Here is a 19168-nt window from a genome sequence, read left to right as displayed (position 1 = left end):
GTGGGAGCATGCAGACCGGCCAAAGCCTGGCGTCACCGTCGATTTGTGGCTGCTACTACTGTAGTGATCGGCACAATACATGCGGTGACAGTGATTGTGTAGCCGCTACTACTGTGCATCACTATGGTGATCGAGGCTCGGGGCTCGGGGGATCGATCGATCGAGACGGGCCAATGTACTTTTGCGTATCTGCTTGTCCATGATGGTCCCATTAGTACGTTAATTACCATCTTAATGAAAGAAGCGCATTACCAATACTGGCCGGTGCATTAACGCAGGAGTACAGCAGAGTGCCAGTTTTCCAGCGCTCCACGTGATGCGCGCCCACCAAATTAGCTACGATTATCATTTGTGTACTGAAGAACTGGAACTAACACAGAATCACCATTACATTACATTAGCCAGGCTAGCAAGCTGCTCTAGGGCCGTAACCACGGCCAAGAAGAACAACAAAAGAACCCGGGACGATTAACTGATTGGCCTCGCACGTCGCTAGCCGACCGATCGACGGATGAATAGATCAGTACCGGAAGAAGCTTGAGGAGCTACTAGCTGTAGACGGTGACGAGGCGGCGGAAGCACCGGGTGCAGGAGTACTTGCGCTTGCTCTTGAGGCACAGCGGGAGGCAGAGGATGCGCCGCTCGCTCTCCACGTCCGTGGCCACCACGGGGCCGCCGCAGGACGGGCACGCGCCGGGCGCCTTACCCGTGCCCACCACCCGCTCCACCTTCGTCCCGCAGATCATCTTCACAGCTCCGCCCACACCCATTGCTGCCATCGATAGATCCACGATCCCCTCGGCCGCAAGAAACGAGAGGAGGAAGAAGGGGGGATCGGAGGAGGGAGGTGGGATTTTGGCTTTGGAAAGTCTGGGGATTTTGACTGGCCGGTGCCGGCGATGGCATGGCAGGCCCCATTATATAGCGGAGGGGACGAGGGCGCAGGCAGGACCACAAGTTCAAAATCATGCCCACAAATTCATCCAATCAAGTTCAAAATGCAAATCAACTTCAATACATAAATGAAAGACACATCATTTCTCGTCCTCGTCCTCATCTTCGGAAGCCGATTCTTCCGCCTTCAAAGATGAATCTTCCTCCCTCTCCTCATCGCGCACCGCATCACATGAAGCTCCGACGGTGTTGGCAAGATCTTCAACGGCATTTTCATGGGAATGTGTGCGAGGAGGCACATGAAAAGACATTCCGCCCATGGTGACCGGAGGTGCACCCATGCCTCCCATGAGAGAAGCAAAACTCATGCCTCCCATGGTGGCCATAGCGTCGGGGGGTGCTCCAAAGCCAGCCATGCCTCCCATTGCACCTCCCACGGTACCTCCCAAGCCACCCATGCCACCGCCACCCATGGCGCCAAGGCCACCGCCACCCATTGCGCCAATCATGGCTCTTTTTTGGATCAAGACTTCTTCACGGGCAAGATTAACATACTCCTTTTCACCTCATTGAGGATAAATGTGTCCAAAAAGAACAATGCTTCTCCCATTCCAACAATCTTGTTCGCTCCTCATTGCTCACCTTCCTCTCCTCCAAAGCCACCTTCCTCTCCTCGGCCGCCACCCTCCTCTCCTCGGCCGCCAACCTCCTCTCCTAGGCCACGGCATCTTGGTTCCTTGCCATTTTCCTCACCTCGTTGGCTTCTTTTTTTGCCTTTACAATAGCTTCCATAGCATTTTTGAGCTCATCATCTCCTTTCCTCTTCTTCTTTTCGGTTTTGTCTTTCTTGCACTCATCCGGTCGCTTTAGCTTCGAGTATGAAACCCAGTTGGTGGGGCTTCTCTTGCCGTCACTTGATGCATCATCCTCATCATCCTCATCATCATCCAACTTAATTGTTCGCTTTCGTTTGTTGCTCAAATGCAAATCATCCAAATCTTCACGCTTCTTTCATTTCTCATCATCCTTCAACACTTCATAGCAATGAGGCAAAGTAAATATCCTTCCTTTCTTGATCTTCCCCTTCTTGGTTTTCCTCTCCTCTTCTTTGAACAAATTTTGCGCAATGTTGTACTACATGAAAACAAAGCAAATTAGCACCAACAACAAGTATGATGAACATGTATGATGAACATGTATGAAATGCCACTTACTCTATCGTGCTCATTTGTGCCACCTGGGTTCAACTTGTCAACCTCCTTTTGACAGGCCGCCCACCTTTGACAATCTGAGCTGATTGTCGACCACCGGGACCGAAGTGATCGGTCGAAACGGTCAATTCCACTCACGTTGCGAACATCAAAGTGTTCTTTCATCCGAAGCCAATAAGCATCTCTACTTTGATCACCTCCAACGGATGGATCCCTCGACACTTGCAACCAAGTATTGCATAGTAAGATGTCATCGGCGTTGGTGTAATTGCCCTCTCTTCCTTTCGGTGTGTCGACAATGCCATCACCCTCCTCGTCCACCTCGAACTCATGGATTTCGAAATGCATGTCATTGGTTTGAGACCAATGCGAATTGTTGGAGCCAACACCCATCGTTGACATGTATGCATCATCATTGAGACTACAAAGTTTTTTGAACAATGCAAATAAGCTATCTATATGTGAATGCATTGAAAAAATAACAAAAAATGAAAAGTTAGAATTTTTTTACCTTGGGGGCATTTCGTCGAACGTGTTGTGCGCGTCGGCCGCTGGCTCAACGAGTGAGCTCGCCGGCGCTTCGGTAGCCGCCGCGCCCGTTGCACGCCCCGCAAGCTTCTTCCTCCTCACCTTGGAGGTGTCGGAGCCGTCCGCCGCCTTGTTTTTCTTCACCGATGTCTTGCCCTTCTTTGGCCGCGCCGCATTGGGGAGCTTTGAGGAGGAGGGGGCGGCAGCTCGGACCGGCGCCGGCGCGACGCCACCCGCCGAGGTCATCCGCAGCGGCATGAAGAGGCCGCGCGCGAGGCTGATGGTCGGAGGAGCTCTGGCGAAGGCGAGGCCAACGCCACCCGGGCCAGGGTTTGCGGCGGCGGCGGGCGGGGGGGGGGGGTCACGGCTATAGGACGGGGTGAGCATGGTGCCGGCGCGTGCGTCCATTGGGTGCGGGTCGCCGGCGCCGGCGTGCGCGGGGCGTTGGAGGCGGAGAAGACAGAGTGCAGCGCTCGCGCTCGAGTGTGCCGCGCGCGGAAGCGGGCACCCCAAATACACTGCGCGAGATAGCGATTCCTGCCGCGCGCCCAACTCCTTATACCGCGCGTGCGGTTATTGCGCGCCCGCTGGAGCCACCCGCCGGGTTGCGCGAGCGCTAAACTGGGTATATTTGCGGCGTGGCGCCTGTTTAGCGCGCCTGTTGGAGATGCTCTTACGTAATTGACAGCTGGAAGTTCTGGGTTTGTGGTCTGGGGTTGAAGGCTGACAGTTCGGGTTTCCTCCTCCGATGTCGTAGTCGTGCGAAGGTGTCAGTTCTGGAGTTTGATGGCGTGTCCAGGGACGCGTTGCCCCGGTCTGATTCTTTCAACGGTAATGATTTTGCTTCAGGCAAACTACTTTGATGGTTCGTAAAGCTGCATGTAGTGCCATGTACTCCATGTCCAATTCTCTTTAGTTCATTACTCCACTTCAATATGCAGCCTCCATAATTTTTTGTTGTTGGAATTTGGCTCCACTCTTTAATGATGTGAAGTTTCTACTGTCCTTCCTAGATATACAAATTAATTAGTCTAAACAGTAGAGTTTCGTCACTCTACAAGCCATCGATTGAGTTCAACACACACATACCACAAATAAAACGACGAACACATACAATCAATTTCATATATAGACATCGATCATACCTCAGATGTGTAGTGTTACTTTCACAATTCCACGACGAGAAAAAGCTCCCAGGTTGTATATGTTTTGTTTAACGGGAGGTCAAACCTATAGGGATACATATTGTATCAATTAGAAAATTAAATATCCAAGGAAACATATTTCAATGGTATTCATGTTAAATTCTCTTTGTTAAGTTCTCCACTTAACTATAACTAAAAATTAGTTGTTGAACAACAATGGGTGAATCACGTAAAGGAAAAAGGTGTAGCCCTCCACAACTTAATTTGGTTCATAAGATTTGAAAATACCGAAATAGGAAAGCATAGAAATTTGATGTCATGTCATGTTGAATCCTAGATAAACCGAAAGCACAAAAAAGTTTAATAGATCATGTCGCCATGTTGCGCAAGTGATAAGCTAGTGTTGTGTATAAGGATTAGATGTATGGCATGATTGGTGTCGAAGTAACATGTTTCTATTAAGTTAGACTCTATGAATGAAAAGAGCATTTTGTATGGCTGGATTTGTTTGGCAATGAGATGAAGATACAAAGAAATATCGTTTATTGAACCTAAAAACTTGTTGTAGATCAAAAGATCACAGGGTTTTGAGGAATTTGAATTTTGAACTTATGAATAAAGCACTGATGGCTAAGTGGCTTTGGAAACTTGAAACTGAGAATGGGTTATAGGAAAATATTGTTATGAATAAATATGTCCAAAATGAAGACCTATGTGCACTTAAACCAAAAGTGGGGAATTCCCACTTCTCGCCCAACTTAATGACAATCAATGACATCTTCTACCAACACTGTGAAGAGATAGTGTGTAACATGAAAACACAAGGTTTTGGGAGGATTGGTGGGTTGGTGTCTTGGTGATAAACCTCTGAAAATACCCCATGCTAGATTATACAATTTGAGCTTGGATTACAATATTTACGTGAATGATGCCTTATAAAAAGGATTGGAGGGTTTAAAATTTAGAAGGACCATGTGGGGTGATACTTTAGCTCTCTGGGGTAGTCTCAAGCTGACTATGAGTACATTGAAATGTCTGATAATACAAATTCAATAAAATGGATGTTAACTGTGGATGGAGTATTCACTTTCAAATCTCTTTTTTGTATAGAAATTTAGTTGTGACAGAAAGTGAATTCCCGTCAAAACTTTATGAAGATTAAAATTCCACTAAAAATCAAAGTTTTAATTTCACTCATCATGGTTAAAATAGTATCTTAAGTGAGAAAATTTGCTAAGAAGGGGATGGAAAGGAAATAAAAATAGTATGTTTTGTGTTCATGATGAGGCGTTGAGAATCTCTTCTTTGAGTGTTCTGTTCCTAGGCTGGTTTGGAGCATTTTCAAGTGTGCTTTCAATGTACGAACTCTACTTGATAGTGTAAAAAAAGACTATGAAAGTCAGGCCCGGCCCTAGGGGGTGGGAGCAGGAGGGGCGGCCGGCCCGACCCCTGAATTATAGGGGCCCCAACCTAGGCCTATGCTGCGGCGTCCAACAGTCCGCTGAAGTCGTGGTAGCAGGTTAATAGCGCACGCGGCATGGGTAATATTGAGAGAAACTCTACCAGATACCCCAAATCTTCCTGTGCCGTAAAATAACCGTCGATATACAGTACCGAGACAGAAATGTCCCGAATAGCTACCATATCTTGGCTCGTCCCATATTTTTTTGTGGGGAGTTGTATATTTCAACAAAAAAAGACCCGCACATGCCATATCTCCAGTTTTTCCTCGTTTTGCAGTTTCCACTATATTTGGCGAGAGGGAAATTTCAACAGCAACCGCCATGCCTCGCCTGCTCCCAAGGCCGATGAGCCCATCGCTGCCGCCGCCCAGCGTGCTCCTTTGGCCGTGGAGGTTCACCGTAGGGTCCCTGCGACGCGCGGAGGCGTGCGCCCCACATTATCCAAGAACCATTGCTGCCCCTGTGCCCATGGGGTGGTGCGGGTGCAGACCGGGGATAGTAGCGAGTTCTACTACCGGGGAGGCTCGAGGAAGGGTGCAGACGGCAGTGGAGCCTCACTAGAGTCTGGTGACGCACTCGCTGGCCAACGTGAGGGGCATCAGAGAGCTACGAGACTAGGCGACGCGCGCGCGTGCTCGGGAGGCGTGGTGACGCGAGGGCAGGGGAGGCTTGGCATGAAGTTTGCGGCTCGGCACGGAAGAGGACAAAGGAGGTAGGGCAGGAGCAAAGGGTTCACCGACAGCAACCAGCAGCTCAGGCGCGAGCAAGACCTTGCAATCTATAGTTTGTTTGTAGAGGGTTTTATTCTATTTTGCAGGGACCGTCGATGAGTTTTACATGATTTGTTCTATTTGATGCCTCACGGTACTGCATATCTAGTTTTGAAGGAACCGTATAATGTTTTTGTGGGATCTACTAGAGTAGCTCTGAGATCGCTCTAGCAAACTTGATGAACTAGTACTTCCAGCAACCTTAAGATCTAACGAAATGACGGTACTATATCACTTCAAAGCCCTAGCTTCTGGGTATGCTGCAACATGGATGGTTTACTTTGATTCGTGCAACAAGCTCGTAGACCAGTTTGTGCAACTCTTCCATGCCAACCAATTAGTACGCGGAAACTCCATCTTTGCTTCCTATGGTCGTGGAGTGGTGCGGGTGCAAGCCAGAGATAGCAGCGAGTTCTGCTACCGGCGAGGCTTAGGGAAAGTGTAGGCAGCAACGGAACCGCACTAGCTAGCGTTTGGCGACTCACTCGCTGGCTAACGGGAGGGGCGTTAGAGAGCTATGGGACTGGGCAACGTGCGCGCATGCTCGGGGAGGCTCGGAACGCAGTTTGCGGCTCAGCATGGGAGAGGAGAAAGGGGCAAGAGCAAAGGGTCCACCGATCGCAATTAGCAGCTCGAGTGCAAGCAAGACCCAATTGCAATCTAATTTTTGTCTGTAGGGGTTTTGATGCTATTTTGTAGGTGTTACTTTAGTACGGACTCTAGGATAGATTGATGGGAAAAAATAGCTTTGAGGTGGTTTCGTATCCAACAAAAAAAAATTCTTATGTTTTTCGTTAGATAGGAACTTTGAAGTGATTCTTCATCGCACGTTGAGGGATGGTTATATGATCCAGTTATATTAGCATTATTGAGAGATTGCACTAGCGAAAGTACGGACCCTAGGCCTCATTTATAAGCTACCACTTATGCTCACTTTTGTTACATGCTACCTTGCTGTTTTTTATTGTTCCTACTACAAAAATCAGTATCTACTATTGTTACTACACTTGTATCACTATCTCTTCGCTGAACTAGTGCACTTATACAATTTATCATTGTATCTGGTGTGTTGGGGACACAAGAGACTTTTTATTATTTGGTTGCAGGGTTGTTTGAGAGAGACCATTTTCACCCTACGTCTCCCATAGATTGATAAACCTTAGGTCATCCACTTGAGGGAAAATTTCTACTGTCCTATAAAACTCCGCGCTTGGAGGCCCAACAGGAGTCTACAGGAACAAGTTGTGTAGTAGACATCAGACTGCCTTAAGCAGCGCCCTGTGGGCTACATGACAGACTCCTATTAGCTTATACAATCCCAATACCGGTTTCTTGAAACCAACTTTTCGGGGGTTACTCACTCACTAAGCTGTTTAGAAGGCTGTGATAACATGTCTTCGGACCGGTGCATCAATCTTTAAAACCAATCAAAGAAAATGATAGAAGCATACAACGAAGCTCATTATGAGGTTCTTGAAAACGTCATGCAGGTCGGCCCCTGCGGACCGGAAGCCCTATAGCGCTGCGCCTATCCAGGCACAGTGCTCTTCCTTAAGGGAGGAGCTCTTTAGGGTGTCCTCCACCTCCTCGGTCCTTGGGGAGTCGGCGGGGGGTGGCAGGACGACCTTAGACCCAGGAACCGATGTGCCAGCTCGAGTGGTCTCCACCCGCAGTGGCGGAGCAGAAACAGATATCGGCTAGACCGGTGACTGATACGTCTTCACCGTATCTATTATTTTTTATTGTTTCATGCCAATATTATACAACTTTCACATACTTTTGGCAACATTTTATATGATTTATTGGACTAACCTATTGATCCAGTGCCCAGTGCTAGTTCCTGTTTTTTGTTTCGCAGAAAATCCATATCAAACGAAGTCCAAACGCGATAAAAATTTATGAAGAATTATTTTAGAATATATGTGATTTTTGAGACTTGGAATCAATGCAAACAGGGGCCCACAGCCCCCACAAGACATCAGGGTGCGCCCTAGGGGCCAGACGCGCCCTGGTGGGTTCTGCCCTCCTCGGATGTCGGTTGGGGCCCTTCTTCGGGCGTAAGAAAGATAATTTATGGAAAACAAATCGTGTAATTTTTTTAGCACAATCGGAGTTATGGATCTTTGGGAATTTAAGAAACGGTTTTCGGCGAGATCTGAGGAACGCGAAACAGAAGAGAACAGAGAGGGAGATCCAATCTCGGAGGGGCTCCCGCCCCTCCTCCGGCATGGAGGCCATGGATCAGAGGAGGAACTCTCCTCCCATCTAGGGGGAGTCCAAGGAAAAATAAGAACAAGGGGGCTCTTTGTAACACCCTGTTGTTTGTCCCTTTTCTTTTTTCTTTTTCATTCATTGGTTTTGATGTGATCTTTTTTTGGAGTGGATCTGTGGCCTTGCAACCTGGGAGATCATGATCATTTCTTTTCCCAAGTGGCTCATCATCCTCAAATCTTTCCCAGGACCATGTCATTTCCATTCTAGCCCAACCCAAAAATTCTTTTCTAAGGAATATTTGTTTTTTCTATTAAAGGAATAGTCATGTCTGCCTAGGATGTGAAGCAACCTATATTTCTGTCACTCCCAAAATTCCCAATAATTATCATAATTTCTTTGGGTCATATGTTGCTCAAATATGCCCAAAATTTCCTTTCCTAGCCCAAAAATAATTCCCCAATAATTATTATTCATTTCTGTCCTGTGTGGCTTTCTGTGAAGGAAGTGCCACCTATAGTTTCTTTTTTGATCCCAAACTTTTTGGGCATGCTATCTCATCCAAATCATTGCGTCATGCAAAAATTCAAATTCATTTGCCTTGCCAATTCCCTCAGTGATTTTCAAAGTTTCTGTTAGACAGAAGGCATTTTGAAGGAAGTACTAGCTAGGAGTATCCAAATGAGTTGAAATTTTGCACACTCCTTCATGTGCTCATATAATCTCCTTACTCTAAATTTCAGCTCCGTCCCTTTATCTATGTGAGCACAGGATGAAATCTTTGCTTCTGTCAATATTTCCAGGTTGTGAAGCAAGTATATTTTATATTGCTTCATTTTGGCAAACAAATTACCAGAGCATTCTCATAGCCATAAAACCTCTCTACACCACTTCTTGGATCATCTTATCAAGACAATATTTCTCTAGAATTTTCTCAAGTTTTTGGACAGTGAGGATGTTTGTGAAGAAAGTACTATTTTGGCAAGTCCATTTGGTATCGAACTTTTACAGAATCTTCATATGTCCATACCATGAGGCTTTGCCAAGTTTCATCCCATTTTATCACTCCATTTGAGTGCCCCTCCTTAATCAATTTTCTGGACCTATATTGCAGTTACAAAGCAACCCTATTGTTTTGCGATCCATTTCCCATCAAGTCCCCCAGGATTATAGTCCTTCGTTAGATAAACACCCCAGACATCAACTTTGGTTCCAATCAATTCTCTGTTGAGCACAGTGGCATGATCAAGTTTGATGCAGCAAAATTCTCTTGAAGAATCCTAGCTATCCATGGCTTCTTTTGCTTATCCTTCACCTCCCACAGTCCTCACTATGAAGAGACAACACTCTAGACAAAGTTTGCAATCCTCTCGTGACCTCCCTTTGCCTTGTCCCATGGTGACCGCGCAGTTGGCACACCTGTGCATGCGCTCTGTGTGCTGTGGCCGGGTCCAGGACGTCATTTGTGCTTCGGCCCCTCCTCCCCTCGTCGTCTTCGCACGTGTGACCTTGTCTAGCAACTCTGGCTCGTCGTCGCCACCTCCCAGGACCCCTCCCCCCCCTCCGAAAACGTCCTCGTCGGCGCTCGCCGCCACGCGCCCAAGGGCGAGCAGTGGCCGACACGGCTTTAATGGCGCTCGTCTCTTCTTCCCTGTGCCCCCTTGGCTCCCTGTGCCCCCGTGAGCTCCTCCCCGTTCCTCCTCCGTCGCCTACCTCCGAGCTCATGCGCGTTGCTACCTCTTGAGCATGTGTTGGTTTTCCCTTGAAGAGGAAAGGGTGATGCAGCACAGTAGCGTAAGTATTTCCCTCTGTTTTTGAGAACCAAGGTATCAATACAGTAGGAGGTAACACGCAAGTCGCCTAGTACTTGCACAAACAAACAAGAGCCTCGCAACCAATGCGACAAAGGGGTTGTCAATTCCTTCACGGTCACTTACGAAAGTGAGATATGATAGAGATATTAAGATAAATATTTTTTGTATTTTTATGATATATATTGCAAAATAAATGGTAATAGAAATAGCAAGTTGATATGAAAATAATATGATGGAAGATAGACCCGGGGGCCATAGGTTTCACTAGTGGCTTCTCTCAAGATAGAAAATTTTACGGTGGGTGAACAAATTATTGTCGAGCAATTGATAGAAAAGCGAATAATTATGAGAATATCTAGGCATGATCATGTATATAGGCATCACGTCCGCGACAAGTAGACCGAAATGATTATGCATCTACTACTATTACTCCACACATCGACCGCTATCCAGCATGCATCTAGAGTATTAAGTTCATAAGAACGGAGTAACGCATTAGGCAAGATGACATGATGTAGAGGGATAAACTCAAGAAATATGATATAAACCCCAACTTTTTATCCTCGATGGCAACAATACAATACGTGCCTTGCTGCCCCTGCTGTCACTGGGAAAGGACACCGCAAGATTGAACCCAAAGCTAAGCACTTCTCCTATTGCAAGAAAGATCAATCTAGTAGGCCAAACCAAACTGATAATTCGAAGAGACTTGTAAAAATATTAAATCATACATAAAAGATTTCAGAGAAGAATCAAATATTGTTCATAGATAATCTTGATCATAAACCCACAATTCATCAGATGTCGACAAACACACCGCAAAAAGAATTACATCACATAGATCTCCAAGAGAATCTAGGAGAACTTTGTATTGAGATCCAAAGAGATAGAAGAAGCCATCTAGCTAATAACTATGGACCCAAAGGTATGTGGTAAACTACTCACACATCATTGGAGAGTCTATGGTGTTGATGTAGAAGCCCTCCGTGATCGATCCCCCCTCTGGCAGAGCGCCGGAAAAGGCCCCAAGATGGGATCTCACGAGTACAGAAGGTTGCGGCGGTGGAAATAGGGTTTCGTGGTGCTCCTGGATGTTTTCGGGGTACATGGGTATATATAGGAGGAAGAAGTACGTCTGTGGAGCTGCGAGGGGCCCACGAGGATGGGGGCGCGCCTACCCCCCTGTGCGCGCCCTCCTGCCTCGTGGCCTCCTTGCTTCTTTCTTGACGTCCACTCCAAGTCTCCTGGATCACGTTTGTTCCAAAAATAACTCTCCCGAAGGTTTCATTCCGTTTGGATTCCGTTTGATATTCCTTTTCTGCGGAACACTGAAATAGGCAAAAAACAGCAATTTGAACTGGGCCTTTGGTTAGTAGGTTAGTCCCAAAAATAATATAAAAAGGTATATTAAAGCCCATTAAGCATCCAAAACAGATAATATAATAGCATGGAACAATAAAAAATTATAGATACGTTGGAGACGTATCACGCATGCACACGCGTCCGCGGCGACGCCAACTCGACAACCCCTTCCCCTGACAATTTAAGCTGCTCTCGACTGTGCCTCTCCTCACCTCCGGCCTCCACCCACTCCCAGTACCCCGCCCAGCCACTCTGGCAAGCTCGAGGACCCTCCTAGCCCTTCCATGGCCGCCTCAGCCGCCGGCCTCCTCCTCTTAAATTCGGTCAAGCCGAGCTCCCTCCCTCCTCCATTCCACCACCAAAGCTCCTCACGGTATCCCCTGGATCCTCCCCGCCCTTTGCCTCCTCCTCTGATGGCCTCGGGCCGCAAGCCCCATCGTTGCCCGGAGCCGCCGTCCGCTGCAGCCGCGGCCCTGCTCGACGCTGTCCTCCCCATGATGTGTGAACGCTCCAAGCGGGTGTAGTTCGTCTCCCAGAGCTAATCGGTGTGCTGCACGGCCCGGGGGATGGCCGGAATCGGCTGGGCAAGCACCAGTGCCGACAACCTCCCTCTGCTGCGCGGGCGAGTGCAAGAAGAAGAAGGAGATGCTGACCCCCCTCTAGCTGGCCGTCGACCCCGCGGTCCCACCCGTCAGCCTCACACCCCGTCAGCCCCGCCCCTGCTAACGTGGATAAGTGGACACAGGTTTTGCCCATGTATGCTTTCATCCACCAAAAGCGTATTCCTCCTCTTCTTCGGGCCAGAATGCGTTTTCCATTCTAGAAAACGTATTTCCAGAAAAGGCGTGTTCGTTTTTTTAGCAAAGGGCCTGTTTGTGATGATTTTATTATAGATAGGTTCCTGGTAGAAAAACCCTTATAACTTTTTGATCCTAATTCCAAATGAGGTGATTCCAAAGCCCATTTCTTCCTCTCATTGAGCCTGTTCCGTTGGTATCATTTTCAACATGTGTTAACATTCTTAAAATGACCATTATGTCCTTGCCCTTATTCAGCCCCCTCCGAGAGAGAACTGTTTCCGGTGATTCTTTCCGCGAGCTTCTCGCACTTCTTCCTGATGAATCCCTCCACCCCAGGCAAGCCACACCCTTCATTTGCATGATTGCAATGCAGTGACATGGTTTACTTATTTAAACTTGTTTAAAATATTGCATTAGCTATGTATAATTTCGTTCATGGCCTTTCTCAGAGTATTATTTTGATCTTGTTATTGTCGTGATGTTGCTTGGAGTTTTAGGATCAATATTTTGGAGTATTACTTTGGATGTCATGTTGCCTTTGGATTATTTGTGGCCAGTATTATTTTCATCATGATGATAGTTGATATTAATTATGTATTGGAGTATGATTTCGGAGATGATGCTTGCTTGTGGATCTTAGCTGGATAGCTTGTTCTTGCTATTGGAGTAGTAGTATTATCGTTCTTGGAATCATCACGATAGTAGTGTTATGCTATCCTCAGAGTATTTTGGTATGATGGTATTATGCTTTGGATTATTTGTTGGATATTGCTATGACTTGGATTGTAGGTTGATAGATGATGTCGGAGTATCAGTTATCACTGTTATATTTTGGGATTAAATTCCGTCATTAAGTTGGTCAGGTGCCACCGAACCTGGATTTTCCAGTGCAACCACATTTGCCTTTATGGGAAGGCCATAATGCGGTCTATTATCATGGCTCTCGCTGGTGGCTCCAACGAGGGAAGGTTATGGGCGCGCGCTACCCTTATCAGGTAGGCGGACATAAGCCTTGTGTGCCCGTGGTTGGTACTTGGTATTGAGATCTTTTGTCCCTGTTTGGGACCATTTATGTTTGGCCACGACGGTGGTGGTGGATGTCACGAGTTGACATCGGGGCCACCCATGACATAGCCCAAAGGGGAGTTGGTCGGGGTGGCCATTGATAACCCACAAGTATAGGGGATCGAACAGTTTTCGGGGGTAAACTATTCAACCCAAATTTATTGATTCGACACAAGGGGAGCCAAAGAATACTCTCAAGTATTAGCAGCTGAGTTGTCAATTCAACCACACCTGGAAACTTAGTATCTGCAGCAAAGTATTTAGTAGTAAAGTAATATGATAGTAGTAGTAACAGAAACAAAAGGTAACGGTAGTAAAAGTAATGTTTTTGGTATTTTGTAGTGATGATAGCAATAACAACGGGAAAGTAAATAAGCGAAGAACAATGTATGGAAAGCTCGTAGGCAATGGATCGGTGATGGAGAATTATGCCGGATGCGATTCATCATGTAACAGTCATAACCTAGGGTGACACAGTACTAGCTCCAGTTCATCAATGTAATGTAGGCATGTATTTCGAATATGGTCATACATGCTTATGGAAAAGAACTTGCATGACATCTTTTGTCCTACCCTCCCGTGGCAGTGGGGTCCTTACGGAAACTAAGGGATATTAAGGCCTCCTTTTAATAAAGTACCGGAACAAAGCATTAACACATAGTGAATACATGAACTCCTCAAACTACGGTCATCACCGGTAAGTATCCCGATTATTGTCACTTCGGGGTTAACGGATCATAACACATAATAGGTGACTATAGACATGCAAGATAGGATCAAGAACACTCATATATTGATGAAAACATAATAGGTTCAGATCTGAAATCATGGCACTGGGGCCCTAGTGACAAGCATTAAGCATAGCAAAGTCATAGCAACATCAATCTCAGAACATAGTGGGTACTAGGGATCAAACCCTAACAAAACTAACTCGATTACATGATAGATCCCATCCAACCCATAGCCGTCCAGCAAGCCTACGATGGAATTACTCAAGCACGGCGGTGAGCATCATGAAATTGGTGACGGAGGCTGGTTGATGATGACGATGGCGACGGATTCCCCTTTCCGGAGCCCCGAACGGACTCCAGATCATCCCTCCCGAGAGGTTTTAGGGCATGGCGGTGGCTCCGTATCGTAAAATGCAATGAATTCTTCTCTCTGATTTTTTCTCCCCGAAACATAATATATAGAGTTGGAGTTGGAGTCGGAGAGGCACCACGGGGCCCACGAGGTAGGGGGCGCGCGCCCCACCCTCGCGGACAGGTGGTGGGCCCCCTGGCCTTCATCTTTTGCAGGTATTTTTTATATTTTCCAAAAAGTTGCTCCGTGAAGTTTCAGGTCATTCCGAGAATGTTTGTTTCTGCACATAAATAACACCATGGTAATTCTGCTGAAAACAGCGTCAGTCCGGGTTAGTTCCATTCAAATCATGCAAGTTAGAGTCCAAAACAAGGGCAAAAGTGTTTGGAAAAGTAGATACGACGGAGACGTATCAGCCGTGAGAGTGTTATGTAGTAGATCGGTTTTGTCGGAACGCCGTTGGTCCACCCGAATGGGAGTGTGAGGCCATGGGTTCCGTAGTGTGGGTACAGTGTGCTAAGCTCTGTAGTGTGTGTGTGTGTGTGTGTGTGTGTGTGTGTGTGTGTGTGTGTGTTTAAGCTATCGATAGTTGTGTCCTCGGTCATGGGCACAGTTCGTACTAGGTCGCACCATTCAATCAACACTCACATGACGAAATGACTTTTAGATGATTTATATGTTGATATTGTGAGCAGTAACAGTTCGGCAGGGTGTCGATGATGATGTTGAGATGATCTTGAGGATGATCATGCAGTTTGTGATGTAGTCACGAGGTGATCATGTGGATGTTTTGATAACAAGGTGATCGAGGTGATATATTACTTGGCCGGATAGCCAAGTGTGAGATAGTTCATGTGGTTCTTGAGATATTGGTTCGGCACTAATCCTACTAGTATCATATCATGCTTAATAATTATTTTCGCATCATGGAAGTGGTTAACTAATTAACCTGTTTAATACTATGTCGTTTTTTTGCCTTGATCCTTTTGGTTGTTGTGAGCTTGCAAGTACATTCAATGTACTGACCTGGTGTGTCATGCCAGATTGCAGGTGATGCCGTGATTGATTGATTGTTTTTTAGGTTCCATTCGTGCGAGCTAGATCATATCCCAGCCAGTCCCTGCGGAGCAGAGTTCACCACCTTCATCGTTGTTCCGCTACTAGAAGTATTCCACTGCTACGAGTTGTTCCGCTGCTAGCACAGAGCTCCCTTAGCAGGTGTAGTGTCGCCGTGTTGATGTGATCCTTTGTAACATCAGACCCTTGTATTATTATCCTTTGTTATAAGAGCTGATTTGTTCTATGTCAAGAAATGTCGTATTCCAGAGACTTCTCCTTGATCTCTGAGTTGGAATACATGGTGTTCTGGTCTCTCTAAGCCGGGGCGCCACATGTTTGATATCAGAGCAGGTATGGCTGTAGGACGCCCTAGACAGCACGAGCGGTAGAAATCAGTAGTATAGAGTCTGGCTTGGTTGTTGCATTTGGTTGCTGCATTTTTTTGTTTCATATCATGCATAAAGCCTTATTATTTGTTGCTAACGATTTATCTGGTGAGTGTAGCTAGCATTGGTTCGCATCCACTAGAGCTCAGCCCCTGCATTTCTCCAGTTTTCTTTTCTTGCCTGTTTTTGGGTGTTTGGTGTCATTTCTGTCCCAGCAGAGTGATGCCAAGTGATCCCGACAATGTTTACAGAAATGGTTGATACGTCTCCAACGTATCTACTTTTCCAAACACTTTTGAGCTTGTTTTGGACTCTAACTTGCATGATTTGAATGGAACTAACCCGAACTGACGCTGTTTTCAGCAGAATTGCCATGGTGTTATTAAATAAAAGTTCTCGAGATGACCTGAAAATTTACGGACACACGTTTTGGAAATAATAAAAAATACTGGCAAAAGAGTCAGCACCAGGGGGCCCACACCCTGTCCACGAGGGTGCAGGGCATGCCCCCCCTGGGGCGCGCCCCCTGCCTCGTGGGCCCCCTGAGGCTCCACCGACGTCAACTCCAACTCTATATGTTCACGTTTTCGGAGAAAAATATAAGAGAGAATGATTCATCATGTTTTACAATATGGAGCCGCCGCCAAGCCCTAATCTCTCTCGGGAGGGCTGATCTGGAGTCCGTTCGGGGCTCCGGAGAGGGGAATCCGTCGCCATCGTCATCATCAACCTTCCTCCATCACCAATTTCATGATGCTCACCACCGTGCGTGATTAATTCCATTGTTGGTTTGCTGGACGGTGATGGGTTGGATGAGATTAACCATGTAATCGAGTTAGTTTTGTTAGGGTTTGATCCCTAGTATCCATTATGTTCTAAGATTGATGTTGCTATGACTTTGCTATGCTTAATGCTTGTCACTAGGGCCCGAGTGCCATGATTTCAGATCTGAACCTATTATGTTTTCACGAATATATGTGAGTTCTTGATCCTATATTGCAAGTCAATAGTCACCTACTATGTGTTATGATCTGGTAACCCCGAAATGACAATAATCGGGACCACTCCTGGTGATGACTGTAGTTTGAGGAGTTCATGTATTCACTAAGTGTTAATGCTTTGTTCCGGTACTTTATTAAAAGGAGGCCTTAATATCCCTTAGTATCCAATAGGACCCCGCTGCCACGGGAGGGTAGGACAAAAGATGTCATGCAAGTTCTTTTCCATAAGCACGTATGACTATATTCAGAATACATGCCTACATTACATTGATGAACTGGAGCTAGTTCTGTGTCACCCTATGTTATAACTGTTGCATGAGGAATCGCATCCGACATAATTATCCATCACTGATCCATTGCCTACGAGCTTTTCACATATTGATATTTGCTTAGTTACTTTTCCGTTGCCACTGTTACGATTGCTACAGAAACTACTATTGTTACTTTTGCCACCGTTACCGTTAGTTCTATACTACTTTGCTACTATAAATACTTTGATGCAGATATTAAGTCTTTCAGGTGTGGTTGAATTGACAACTCAACTGCTAATACTTGAGAATATTCTTTGGCTCTCCTTGTGTCGAATCAATAAATTTAGGTTGAATACTCTACCCTCAAAAACTGTTGCGATCCCCTATACTTGTGGGTTATCAAGACTATTTTCTGGCGTTGTTGCCGGGGAGCATAGCTCTATGCCTTGAGTCACTTGGGATTTATATCTATTGATCACTATGAGGAACTTAAAAGATGAAAGAACCAAGATTTTCCCCTCAACTACGAGGGGAGGTAAGGAACTTCCATCTAGCTCTGCACTTGATTCACCTTCTGTTTTGTGTAAACTTGCGACACCTACACCTGCTATTGATTCGGATATGTCGCATGTTATTGATGATGCCACTTCTGCTATGCATGATGGTTATGATGAAACTACTTCTGTGCTTGATAATACTGTGCCATTAGGTGAATTTCTTGATGAACAACTTGCTAGGGTTAGAGAGAATGAAATTATTGAAACTGATAATATTGATGAAAGTGATGAAGATTCTCCCCCTAGATATGAATTGCCCGATGTACCTGAGGGTTATGTTATGGATGAAGAAATTGCTAGAGATCTTTTAGCTTGCAAAGATAGATATGATCTTAAGAAACTAATAGCTAAGCTGAAAGAAAAATCCTTGAATGCTAGAATGAAATATGACCCTGCTTTTGCTACTTCACCTATCTGTATTTCTGATAAGGATTATGATTTCTCTGTCGATCCTGAGTTAATTACTTTGGTTGAATCTGATCCTTTTTATGCCTATGAATCTGAAACTGTTGTGGCACATCTTACTAAATTGAATGATATAGCCACCCTATTCACTCATAAGGAAAAAAATTCGTTACTTCTATATCCTTAAGTTATTTCCATTCTCATTAAAGGGTGATGCTAAAACATGGTTTAATTCTCTTGATCCTAGTTGTGTGCGTAGTCCCCAGGATATGATTTGTTACTTCTCTGCTAAATATTTCCCCGTTCATAAGAAACAATCTGCCTTAAGGGAAATATATAATTTTGTGCAAATTAAAGAAGAGAGTCTCCCACAAGCTTGGGGGAGGCTTCTTCGAGTACTTAATGCTTTGCCTGATCATCGTCTCAAGAAAAATGAAATACTTGATATCTTTATAATGGACTAACTGATGCTTCTAGAGACCACCTGGATAGTTGTGCTGGTTGTCTTTTCAGGAAAAGAACTGTTGAGCAAGTTGAATTGCTATTGAATAATATATTGAGTACTGATAATGATTGGACATTTCCTGAACCAACCCCTAAGCCAACTCCGAAGAAAAGGGGTATTCTATTCCTCAGTCCTGAAGATATGCAAGAGGCAAAGAAATCTATGAAAGAAAAGGGTATTAAAGCTGAAGATGTTAAGAATTTACCACCTATTGAAGAGATACATGGTCTTGATAACCCGACACGGGTAGTAAAGGTAAATTCTCTCTATAGATTTTATGAAGGTGATATTACTCGTAATAAGTTTGCTAGCCAATGCTTGGATGAGTTTGATAATTTTATTGTTAAACAAGAAAACTTTAATGCTTATGTTGGTAGACAATTGAAAGGTACTGCTTATAGGATTGAACACTTGAGTGATTATATGTCTAGAGTTAAAGGAGAACTTAAACTTATTAGTAAACATGCTTCTATGGTTACCACTTGATACGTCTCCAACGTATCTATAATTTTTGATTGCTCCATGCTATATCATTTACTGTTTTAGACATTATTGAGCTTTATTTTCCACTTTTAGATTATTTTTTGGACTAACTTATTAACCGGAGGCCCAGCCCAGAATTGCTGTTTTTTGCCTGTTTTAGGGTTTCGAAGAAAAG

General features: G+C 45.4%; 1 protein-coding gene across 1 annotated transcript; it reads right to left on the bottom strand.

Annotated features, from left to right (window-relative positions):
* Positions 1-273: 273 nt before the first annotated feature.
* Positions 274-878, bottom strand: LOC123185952 (uncharacterized). Its single transcript, XM_044597757.1, has one exon. The coding sequence runs from the start codon at positions 777-779 to the stop codon at positions 549-551; it is 231 nt and encodes a 76-aa protein (XP_044453692.1). The 5' UTR covers positions 780-878; the 3' UTR covers positions 274-548.
* Between the last annotated feature and the right edge of the window lie 18290 nt (positions 879-19168).

The sequence above is a fragment of the Triticum aestivum genome, chromosome 2A (genome assembly GCF_018294505.1).
Source record: "Triticum aestivum cultivar Chinese Spring chromosome 2A, IWGSC CS RefSeq v2.1, whole genome shotgun sequence".
Lineage (NCBI taxonomy): Eukaryota > Viridiplantae > Streptophyta > Magnoliopsida > Poales > Poaceae > Triticum > Triticum aestivum.
This window is presented reverse-complemented; position numbering and strand designations above follow the sequence as displayed.

Coding starts and splice junctions, on each gene's coding strand:
- LOC123185952 (XM_044597757.1), bottom strand. CDS start 779: ATGGCAGCAATGGGTGTGGGCGGAGCTGTGAAGATGATCTGCGGGACG.